At 39.0% G+C, this 12,518-nt stretch overlaps 1 protein-coding gene across 1 annotated transcript; it reads right to left on the minus strand.

Moving 5' to 3' along the window:
- Nucleotides 1-1,197: 1,197 nt before the first annotated feature.
- Nucleotides 1,198-8,055, minus strand: si:ch211-194g2.4 (nephronectin). Its single transcript, XM_065956080.1, has 7 exons — nucleotides 7,850-8,055; nucleotides 6,474-6,589; nucleotides 5,468-5,560; nucleotides 5,222-5,344; nucleotides 4,155-4,274; nucleotides 2,467-2,601; nucleotides 1,198-1,587 (listed from the first exon to the last, which is right to left on the minus strand). The coding sequence occupies exons 1-7, from the start codon at nucleotides 7,924-7,926 to the stop codon at nucleotides 1,379-1,381; spliced, it is 873 nt and encodes a 290-aa protein (XP_065812152.1). The 5' UTR covers nucleotides 7,927-8,055; the 3' UTR covers nucleotides 1,198-1,378.
- Between the last annotated feature and the right edge of the window lie 4,463 nt (nucleotides 8,056-12,518).

The raw sequence follows: 12,518 nt of genomic DNA on the forward strand, positions 1-12,518 counted from the left end.
ATTTTTTCCTGATTTCCCTCTTTGTTCTCTGTAAGTAGTTCCAGGTCCCCCCTCAGTCACACACACACACACACACACACACACACACACACACACACACTCATCTGTACGAGTGTGTGCGTCAACGTGCACGAGGCAATGCGATTTTGCACATGGGGTGTGTGTAGAGCACATGTGTGAATGTGTGTGCGTGAGGATGAGGCGGGGACTTGATGTGACACCTGCTGCTGGGATGAATAGGGTCAGTGGCAGGGCCCTTCAGCAGGCAGCAGCTGCTTGTTCTCACTGCAAGACCGACTCTCTCAGCACCTCAAAGCCTCCTGGACTACAACTGAGGCCCTGACACCATACCACACATAGTGCCCCCTACCACCGTCTCCCATCATTACAGTTATTATCTCAAACGACTGCAATCCCTTGTCTCCCGGGGTCACAAACTTAATCATTCGGAAGGAAACCTGAAATTGACCCCGAGGAAAACATCAAAAAAACAAACTTCAATTTCCACTTTTCTGCTCTCGGAACTCAGGAAGAGGTTTCCAGACAGCTGCTGACAGACAAAGATTCTTGGTATTTGGTTGGTCTGACCTGTCTGTGCTCTCTTGCTGTGTGGTAGTCTGCCCTGCGTGTGACTTAGTAGGTCTGAAAACATTCCCTGTGGCATAACAGAGGAAGAGGGCAGGAGATAAAACATCAGTCTGTGTTTTAGAAAAAAGTTTAAAAGCCTTGACACTGGCTACAGGTTATTTCCCCCATTTAATAGAGTTCAGTTTGAAAATAGAGTCATAATAACCCTTTACAGTCATAGTTGACTTTCAATTCTACATAAATATCCTCTCCTTTTTATTGATATAGCCTTTTCCCTTATCTTTCCAGCAGAGGTCAGCCTTTTATTAACAAATTTAGTTCCACCAAAAAAGCAGCTTTTTCATTTAGAAAACTGCAACCTTATGGCATTCTGTTGGATATTCCACATGCAACAACAGGGCTGGTGTTTCTGTGACAGCGGTGATGCCAGCGCAAAGAAAAAAAAAAACTCTTCTGTCATCACAGTCCATTTAGGCTGGAGCACATGAGCAAAGTACAGAGTGTGGTCCTGTTGCTTGTTGCTCGGTGTGTTTGTTAAATGAAGGGTTCCTTCAAAAGACATCAAACAGGTGCAAGCGGGGGGGGGGGGGGGGGGGGGGGGTACTGCAGGTTTTGACTTTGTTGGCTTGGAGGAGAAAGATTAGCCTTAAACAGAAAGGGAAACATTTAGCATAACTGGGACAAGTACCTGACTTTTCAGTATGAAAACGTTTTCACCTCTGTTAAACACATTTTTAACCTGAACACATGGGAAGTAACCCTCTGATGATGTGGGCTGGAAAAGGCAGCCTTAAGATGGAGGTTGTATGGTCTTGGTCCTTTTGGAGAGTTTGTAGTTGAAGTACATGTCAAACTTGGACTGTGGGGCTCTCTTGGGCCAGCAGGTGCGTCCGTTGCCGAAGTAGTCCTCCAAACACTGACAGGTGTAGGAACCATCTGTGTTGACACACTGAGCGTGACGGCTGCACCGGTGAGACCCTGTTAAACATTCATCCTTATCTGAGGAGAGAGAAGTTTGAAATGTTTTAAATGACAGCAAATATTGAATCACTTTTTTTTTACGAGAGCAAGGCTGCTTCATAGCTCGGTACAGAAGGTTTTGAGGACTCCGTGTTTGAAACCTGCTCGACAGAGATATTTGCAATGCTCATCACATGGATGAAAACAAAAACAGCTTGTGGGTGAGCCCACAGCTGAGTGGGTGAGCTATGACTGCTCATCAAATAAACATGGTCTCTGAATCCTCTGCTGCCAAAGCACATCTTCACATGATCCCTCTCTCTGCCAATTAGCACAGATGAGGAGAACATGTGGAGCTGCACTGTGATCCGTTTTTTTTTTTTTTTTTCCATTTCCAGGATTGGACATGGAACAGATCTGAGAGGGGTTTCAAAAATGTCATACATGTGCGTCCCTGTGGCCTGGTGGTCTAAGATGCACAAGACTGCGTTTTAACATCTTTGGCAGGATTTTGGTCGGGGGACTGCTGTTGCACAATATATCCCCTTTACTCTCTCTGCATGTTTTCAATTTACTGCCAAATTGTGTCAAAACTATGGCGGGTGACAAGGACCAACATGCTGCAACAGCCATTTTCATTATAGTATCAGTATAAAACGGCTACAATTCAGACATTATTCAAATTGAAATGTATCCCTAACAAATAAAAAGGTGCAAATATTTATTCCCCTTTGAGAACAGTTTGCCCGTGAGAAAACCTCAAAAATACCTTTCCACTCATGGGCATAATTGCACATTAACCTTAGTTAAATATTTTTATGAGCAACATGTGACCATCTGTTAAACCAAAATAAAGATTTATTGCATATGAAGTGAGTTGTTTGACTAACTTTGTTTGGTAAGAAATAGAGAACACACCTCGACATTGCAGCGAGCCCTGGAGCGTCCCAATCACAAAACCATCCTGACACACACACACAAAGCTGCCGAAAGTGTTCTTGCATGTCTTCCGAGGCGGACACACATTAGCATCATGGTGGCACTCGTTCACATCTGCAACACAAAACAAACAATGGTCAATCACCAGCAACACGTTTGTCAGTCGGACAAACTTTTTGGTCACATTTTCAAGCTCACCATCACCTTCTGAAGCAAACACACAAACACAAACACGTACATACACACAAACCTTAACTTGTAAGGACAAGGTGCTTAGATGTTTCTTGTCTTTGTTCAAAACAATAATTACCTTAAGAAAATGGTACAAATGAGTACTTTGACCTTGTAACCACATCTTTGTACTGAGGCTTTGAAAGGTGGTATTCTCTTCAAAACAAGGAACGACCCCAAAGCACAATCTTTGACTTCAGGTGTACAAAATGACATACTTCATCATGGTGTAGTCTGGCTGCATTTTCAAAGAATGACACTCAAATTACGTTTTAGTATTTGTTTTTATCATATGTGAATGACAATAGTTGCAAGATTATAATTGACCCACTAACCTACATCCCTTTCCAAGTTTTTAGTCTCCTAAGATCTTTTTTACGTTGCTTTGAGAGATTGTTCAAAATTGGCAACACAATTCATACAATAAATATGACAGAAATGACCTTATAATCCTACTAAGAATAAATAAACAGTAAAGATTGACTTCAGAAAATGCTCCAGTACAGTGCATTGCATGTGCTAACCCAACTGTAATCATAGTTTTGCATCAGTGGCACAGAAGCTTTAATTTTGCTATTGGGCATCAAATCTTTCCCATCAAAACACTTAACCCCTGTGTGAAAATGTGTTAATGGCCATGAGAAAACCCGTTGGAGGCTTGTTCATTACAGGACAGAAGAAGTCTGCTGCAGAGCTATTGAGGCGACTTCAGTCGTAAAGCGGTGGGACACTGAGGAGAGAGTCCAGGGTATGTGTTCCTCTACTTCAGGTAATTAAAGGCCTTTTCCCTCTCGGGTGGAAAGACCAAGTGAAGAGGTGCTGGTGTTGACTTTAGTGCAGTAAGCTGACTTGGGAAGCTGTGTGCTTCACCTATGGTATAAATGAAACCAAAAATAAATGATGTGGACTTGTATGATCATTGATCCAATGCAAGCTGAGGTAATAGAAGCAGCAAGCAATGACTGATAAAAATGTCAGTTTATTTTCTCCACAGGAAATTGCAGGAGAAAAACATTAAGTTAATAAAAAAAGGTAAAGAATTTTGAATTTTCAACCACTGTTTCTTCTACCAGAATATTCCCTGCTCATTTGGAAGTGACATGTCTCGAAGGCATCCTGTCAATTGGCATAGTGGCATACAATCATAACATTTCCAAATTTAACTCCAGGTTTTTGCTTCCAAAAATCCAAGACCGTTACTGCCAAAAAGCCAAACTTGAGTCTTATAAAGGATAGTACACAACAAAATACGATATAATGAAGGCTATTCACTTGTTAAATACATTTTAAGTGCCTGAACTACCATTTTTCACTGTCTTTATTATTCAGTCTGACATAATGTTGTGCTTAGAAAAACAGGAAAAGCATTAAATCTACCCTTTCTTTGGTAATTCAACATAGTGATGAGCTGTGTTTCGTCTCTGAGGCAGCATTACCTTCACAGGTTTTGTTGTCAGCAGCCAGGTGGAGGCCTGGGGGACAGAGACAGCGCACTTCTTCCCCTCTCTCCATCTGGCAACCAAACTGGCAGCGCAGGGAGAAACATGCGGCCTCTCCTGGAAGACAGACAGGGAAACACTGGCTGAGGATCGGTCAAAGAACTGGGCCACTGGATCACAGCTAGGAGAACACACACATACCTGTTTTTCAGTTCATGTGAGGTGCCTCGTTAAAAAAAAAAGCAATCCCCAGCCCACAATCACAAATACATTGTTAACCCTAAGATCATATACTAACCTAAACCTTTTTCTGACTTAAACCACTAAATTAAGTCTTAACCTCTTAAACAGACTCTCTGAGGAAGCTAGATCCAACAAAGTCTCTTCACTTTCCGAGATAGTGTTGGACCCGGAGGGTTAAAAAAATGTATAGGTTCTCAAAAAGATACATAAACAAGTAAACCCACACACAGACTGTCATTCCAACACAGTCATATTAGCACACAGCACACATGTACTGTCTCTGATAAACTCTGACTACAAATGGAAACCTCATTTTAGTCATGTCAGACTGCCAAGTACCCCTTTGAACGCCTTTCTGGCAAAAAACAAACAAAAACAACGTTTGACTTTGTCATGATTCAAAGTCTTTCTTTTTATTGTTGTTGCCACAAGGAGCGCCAAAATCCACAAATAATGAATGATTCTAACGATTATGAAAGCTATATTCATTACAATTTTCAAGAACAAAATCCTTGACTTTTTTTCCGCTCTATTATGCCATGGTTACAATTCAGTGATTTAAGAGAAAATGTTAAGAAAATGTTCACCAACATCATTGAAGAAATTTTCTTTTTTTTTTCGGTTTATCCATTTATATAATCCTTTTTTTCACAAACCTTTCACTATCCATTCAATAAAAAAAAAAACTGGACTTTTGCTTCTTTTGCAGAAATGATCCAACGAACAAAAATATCATCAGTCAGTTTACTGGTTTTCTTCAAATGGGTTTCAGGTGGTAGACTGTAACCTTTGATTTTCTGGTTAAAATTAAAATGACTCACTGGTGCAGGTGCATCCATCTGCATTGAGTGTGTATCCAGGTTCACAGTAACAGCGATAGCTACCGTGTGTATTCATGCAGCGCTGGGTACACGGTCTCTCCAGGAAACCGCACTCATTCACATCTGGAGTCAATGTGAAACATAATTCAAGCAGCAGATAGAAATCATTACAGTAAATGATGCTGGGGAACACGGGCAATGGGTAAGAAATTGTAACAGACAATGCATTTAGGAATTATACTCTACCTTCATCACACTGAGGTCCTTTATACCCCTTGGAGCATAAACACTTGTCTGGCCCCACACATTCGCCGTTAACACATGACTTATTGCACACCGCTGTGAAAGAGTGTAAACACAATACAAACCAAATCATGCGGATATCTCAAACGTCTGTACACTTATATATAGAATACGATCCATCATTTTCTTAAAAGTGCTAATAACAATATGTTGATGAGTATCGTGTTATATTTTGTTGATATGGTTACTGTGGAAGCAAAGAGTTTCCTAATTACAAGTCCAGCAGATCAAATTAATTCAAATAGTTCTGTTTCATGACTTCTAGCAAATGTTATATTCACTTTCCTCCAACTCTCAAATAAAATATTTGATTCTTTAGCTTTTAAACACTATAATGTATTTATGTGCTAGTTGCTAACTTTCACCAGCTAATTGCTGGTTTGAAGCAATGTTGATGGGTGCGTTATAGTGAACAAAAACAATGAAGTTGTTGGCTTATGAAAAAACAAACCAATGAGCTGAAGGAGGCTTAAATGCTCTGCAGAGATTTGGGTAACAGAGTTGAATGACAACTCTCTTTGGGTTTGTTTTTATTGAAATGAAACCTTTTGGACTTAAGTCATTTAATGCACTGGCACTGGGAAAGGTTGCAATTTTTACTCTTTAAAGTAACAAAAAAGTAGAATGGTGGTTAAATCTCATTTACAGCCATTGATAAATGTGGTTTAGTGAAAATTAGTGCTGATAAGATATCTGAATGCATAGGTGAGTTTAAGCTCCTAAAACTTTTTCTAAAATACACTATGAATATTTTATTTTAACTCCAAAGCTTTAATATATGTATGGTATGATAGAACACTGTAATATGTGAGGAAAACAGAACCAGAAAGACAAGATTCAAAACTCCCCTACTATTTGTTGTTTTGCTGGGACGGCGAACTGATAACCTTTGAACTGTTTGTAATATGTCACTGTAGTTGTGCCGTCACTAAACTGCAGAATGACTTACGCTGACAAATGCCGTTAACATTCCTCCATCCCAAACAACAGGAAGTTGTTTGACCAAAGCTGCAGAGTCCTGGCTGTGTGCGACCCCTTGAGTGCTTAAACATTTCCACCACTGACCTGCAAGGCAGGACAAAAGGTTAACAGACCATTAAGCATCATCAAGCCTTAAGGGCTTCAATTTCAACACAGACTGCACACACAGGGGGATACATATGAATATAAGTATAACTATAAAGCAAGCCAAATAGATTAACTTTAAATAAAGTTTGAAGTCAGCAGCATTCACATTTTTTTATGTGAGATCAATGGTATTTTAAAATGATAAAGTCAAAAGGAAACAGTATTCACAGAAGTCTACAGCGCTATCAAATTACTTTAAATGTCTCTTGTGCTAGAAAGAAGCAAATGATCACAGGTCAAAGATCAACATTAAGACTACAGATGATGTAAAACACGGTATTTAATCTAATACACATACACAAGAATGGTTATGTCTTTCATCAGCCCCATAGTTCTTTAACATATCTATAGTCACACAACTGTAATTTTTAAATCCACAGCGGGATGCTTTGCATTCTGGGGCTGTCAGAAGATAGGAAAGACACCATGGACACAGTTTGAGGGTATTATATAGTATTTGCAGTGCACTTAATTGTCATTCTGAAGTCATTTTAGGCCAAGTCTACACCCTGAATAGCTTAATTAGCCCAAAACCAAACATTTCTCCAAATATTAATCACGTAAAACACAAGCAATTATGCTCATTTAGGACTTTTGTGCCTCTGGTGAGACTTTTGAATTGTTTCATGTCTTTTGAAATGTTTGTCTTTTCGCTCGTTCAGATCTTCATATCTTAATAATCAAATACTAATGTTAAGCCAACTTATATTTGAACTGATATTTATATTACGGGTGCCCAAATGCTTCATCCGCAGTCTTACATGAATATGAAGAATATAGTAATAAAACAGTTTGTTGTGAGATATTTTGAGCACACTAATCACTACAGCCGTACACTGTAACTACTCATGAAACACCTTTCTCATTACCATGCATTCAGCAGAAAACACTTGAATTCTAATTTTTTCCCTCATTAAAATCTGCTGTCATAAACAAAGCTCCAATAAACTATATGGCCTACAGAACCACTGACAAAGCTTCATTTGTACCCGCTGTAAAATCTCCTCACACCCACACTGTAACACGAGGCTATTAAAAATGATTAGACACAGGCCAAGTGGGTTCATTTTACATGCTCACGCTGTACTGGAAGAGCTAACCAGCTGTCTATATGAGTAAGATTAACACACAGACGTGGAGTTAATGAAAAACATTTCTCCATGTAAAAAAAAAAAAAGATCATAAAGTGATTCTTACCTGTCCTGGTGAAGAACAAAGGAGAGTGTAATGAAATGCGCCATCATCACAAAGGCCCTTGGCCTAATTTCAATCATTTTCTTCCACCAACAGTTCTACAATATTGCATTAAGGTCATATTAGCCGCATCTTGTCATCAGAAACCTACACTCCGTCAAAACAGACACTTGTTTCTGGATGTGTTTGTTCAAGTGTGTTAAAAAGGCAATTTCGAGGTGTGCGAAAGGGCATTTAAGTGTGTGACTGTTTGAGAAGTAGAAGGGGGGGGAGGTCACATGGTTTAATTGTAGGGTGCTGAGAGTAAGGGGAGTGACAGCTCACCTGTGTGCAAACAAAGAGAGGGAGGGATAAAAACAAAAGGAGAATGACAGGGACAGAATGGAAGTACAGGAATGCGAAGAACTGACATAATATGTTGATGTTGACTAAACAACATCCGCTTGATGTGAATTTGCTTGTTTGTTCTGCTCCGTCTCACACAATCAGCATCATCAGGTATAAAGTTGTTGTTATTTTGAGAACTTTAAGGACTGTGTGTTATTGTTACACTGACAGTTTAGTCCTTAGAAATAACAGTCCATAAAGTAATGTACACTGAGGTTCTAAGTTTTTTACTTTAATCACATTCTCTTCATTATGTTCTGATTCATTGGAGTTACATGCTGGTACTGTTCAGGCAGTCCCTATGAGGCTGAGATTTCATCTTCTGCCTGCAAAAGGCTAATTCACATGTGGAACCAAAGCATGTAGTTTCACACTTAGCTATTTGCTACAATAAAAAAAAAAAGTCATAGATGTTTATTAGAGAGTATGAGGAGCTTTACTGTGGATGAACAGTTTCCCCTCAGCATCCGGTCTTTTTAAGATAGGTGGACTCTTCCCTTCCTTCACATTAAGCAAACTGGTTTGAGTCGAGTCAAAGTTTATTGATGTAGTTAAACAAGTGCCGTACAGGTTTAAAACACAGTGGTGTATCCATCCTAGTAGAGAAATAGAGAAAACTTGCCAATAACAATCTCGATTGATTGAATCAAAATCTCAAGAACCATGCAATGCTTTATAATTATAAGTAAACTTTGAGTTGAGTTTTCAAATAGTGTTTCTAGAATGAACTTTAAAGCTCTTTAATCACTATTACTATATTGTCATATTATTGTATTCATCCGTCTCATTTGTTGACTGAAAGAAACAAAATAAATTCATTAAGTATTAGCAAAAATGAAAGACAGACACACAGAGGAGGACTTAATGTTTTCTGAAAGTTGGGACTTACAACTCTGGGTCGGAAATATCTGCTGGCTGCCTCAGAGAGCCTTTGAAGCCTTAACTATTACCAGCACTGATCAGGGTGCAATCAGTTGTATTAAGCTCAAAGGCGGAGTCCATGTCTGGAGGCCTGGTGGTCCTCTCACCATGCAAAATCAAAAGCGCACATGCACACACATAGACACACACACACACATACACACACACACACTTACACTTCACGCACACACAAACATGAATCTTACTTAAACGCTACATCTGTCTAGTGAATGAACATCAGCTGTTTGAAAAAGCCTTTTCAAGTTGATGTCATTGCTGACCTCACTACAGCTTCACTAAGGGGGACATATTAAACTATTTATACCAATTCCCACCAAGGCCAACATAATTCTGCTTGTAAAATCAGTTTACAGTAAACCAGACTTTTTTGTTCCCACTTGACACCTCAATTTGTCTGACCTGAAAACAACAAATGCCACACACTTTGCAATGTTCCCCAACCCCATTCATCTAATTGTGAGATTATTTGTGGGTAGGTGGCCTCTGGATGCCACCACTGCAGAGAAGGCCATTACGCAAAAGTACTCAGCACAGCAACATCTGTTTCAAGTTTGAACAAATCCTACCTGTAAAAAACGAATAATTGATGCACTGGTTGATGGAAGTAAAAACCAAAGAAGGCTGCTTGAAAATTGAATATTTTTTTCTGTCAAATTTGTATCTGCTCATTTTTAACTGTGTGCCTCTTTTCTGTTCACATGCTCTCAACCCCCACCCAAACCCTTCATCTTGGATGGTTTTTGTCAAACGTGTCACCACCACACATCAGCCACTGAGGGGGAAAGAAACCATAAATGACTAGGCATGGTCTGCCTTGAATAAGTGCCAAACCTCACTCTGTATCTGTCATAAACGATACAATTAAACTTAATCCTTCTTGCCAAAAAGGAGTACGAGTGAGGGAATCGAAGAAAAAAGAAAGTGTCCGCTACAATAAAACAGAATGATAAACGTTGTCTGTGCTAGCACAGTGTGTGGCAAGTGACGCCTCCGTCTGCCAGCATGCACTTGGTGGGATCAGATCAAGATTTAGAGTGTGTGTCTGAAGATCTTCCTTTTCTTTTGACCACATTAGAGGTGTAACACATCTGTGCTCTTTGATTCCTCAACCTGAAAAGGGAAGCTCCACAAAGAGATCACAGAATTAGCCTAAAGCCTCTTCCCCAACCCCCACCTGCTCAAAAATGTAGACATATCAATCAAAAATGATGAGATTGGATAGAATCCGGCAATGTTAAAAGACAATTCCTGGAAAAATGCTGGTTGTCAAACACAAAGTACATACAGGCTGCTCATATTAAATTATACTTTTTCAATGAGAAAACTGAAAACAGAAAACTGTGCTCTCTGGACATTTTCTTTGAGAGTATTTGCCTAACAGATCTTTCCTACAGAGATAAAATAAAGAAAGAAAGAAGTGCACTGGAAAAATCTGATAAAATTAGTTTTTATAATTGCTGCTTATCATTTGGAGTTAAGGGCAGAAAATTATGGCTAAGTCAAAAAGTGGGATGAGTCTTACATCTTTTCTGCAAACTGAGTTATAGCAAGAAATGTAAAGTACTGAGTCTCTTATTGAATTCTGCAGAACTCTGTTTCTGTTATTTATGCCTTCATAGTCTCGTGCATATGAAAAGAGGGTAAAAGTACATCTGGTTCTTATGCACAAGTTTTCAGTATGAGTTATGGGTGTAACAGTACAAAGTAGGCACGGCCCAGTTTATTCCTCAGGTTAGGGTTAATAAGATTGGTCGAACGGGAAAAAGGCAACAAAATGTCCCGAATGCATATCTCTAGATTTCTCTAAGTTATTTTGAACTGACAGTAGTAAAAGTCACAAAGTGTTCCATCTAATGTCCTTTAGATTGTTTCCCCAGCCTGTAGTGTATTAAACAAACAATAAAGAGAGAGAAAAAACAAAAACAATGCTAAATAAAAGCAACACAAAATGAAAAACATCTCCTGATTAGAAAAAAATAAAATGATTACAATGTCAAATAAAAAGACAAAATAAAATGTGTCTTTAGAAGCAATGTATCATATTTATGATAAACTTGCGTGTCTGAGAGATTATTATAAACCTCTCAAAGGTGCACAATGATTACTCTTAGTTGAACTGTGCGGTCACTGAGAGATATCTTTGAGTGGCATTGGAGGCCCAGCCATCTGTTATTAGCGCAACAGTGGTTGCAGATTACATCTCATGCTCAATCACCGCTGTTCAGCACCAGTAAAGGGCAGTTCCCTGACTGCCTTATGTGCACACTGAATGGAAAAAAAGGCGGCGTCCTTTAATACTGCATACACACGCATGTCTGTTGGAATGTAAATGCAACTAGTTTTATTTTTTAATGAATTTCCAAAATGAAAAATACTCATTCAAAGTCATCGACTCTCTCTGCCTTCACATCGAGAGGCTTTTTTTAAACAGCGGGGAGATGTTGGAATCCTGTATACCTTCACCTAGCTCATGGGGTTAGTATATCTAGGTGATGTCGTCTAATATTCATTAGCTTGTTCAACATATTTTGAATGACATACCGCACTGGGAACCATAAGTTTCCCACCATAAGTTTCTTGTGTTTTGTCGCGTCTGCTTTGTCTTTAGCGTTTTTTGTTCAATAGCGTTAGGAATTGGATACTGTCGTGTGTGACTGCCTTTTTTTCTCCACTCAGACATATTAGTCATATCTCTGCATGCATCAAACCATGTCTGTACCTTGACAGTCCGGGCAATTACAAATACCATTACAACTCTAGTATGAGTGTACTAAAGATTAAGATTAAGATTAACTTTATTGTCCCAGTGGGAAATTTGTCTTGGACTTCACAGAGCTCTGATGCAGAAGAAAAATACATTCATTCCTCGGTAAAACATGTCAGTTAAATAATCATTAAATTCCATACAAATGAATTACTAACACCATAAATATGTAAGCAATGCATGTATATCAATGCAATTGGTTTGTATATTTTTGGGTGAAATGGTAGACTAACAATATCCAACACTCTTCCGCCATAAGACCCTGGCAAAGAATATTCAATAGGATTGGAAATGTTATATATTATTTTCAGGAAATTGAAAGGATCAGAGGCTTTGGTAAACTGTATCTCTGTAAAACTATTTGCACGACTATTTCAATATCGAGTCTGGTATGAAAACAGTTGTGTGTCAAAGCAGGGCTGTGTCATATTTTATTTTGAGGGTGTAACGCTGATTTATGAGTTGCTGTGAGAAGACTGTCAACAAAACAGATCTAGGTATATACTTTTACCAGGTGGCAGCCATGATGATGGACATTCTGGGGTCAGAGTTCAGAAAGGGCTTACAAAGGAGCCACCC

The sequence above is a fragment of the Labrus bergylta genome, chromosome 1 (genome assembly GCF_963930695.1).
Source record: "Labrus bergylta chromosome 1, fLabBer1.1, whole genome shotgun sequence".
Lineage (NCBI taxonomy): Eukaryota > Metazoa > Chordata > Actinopteri > Labriformes > Labridae > Labrus > Labrus bergylta.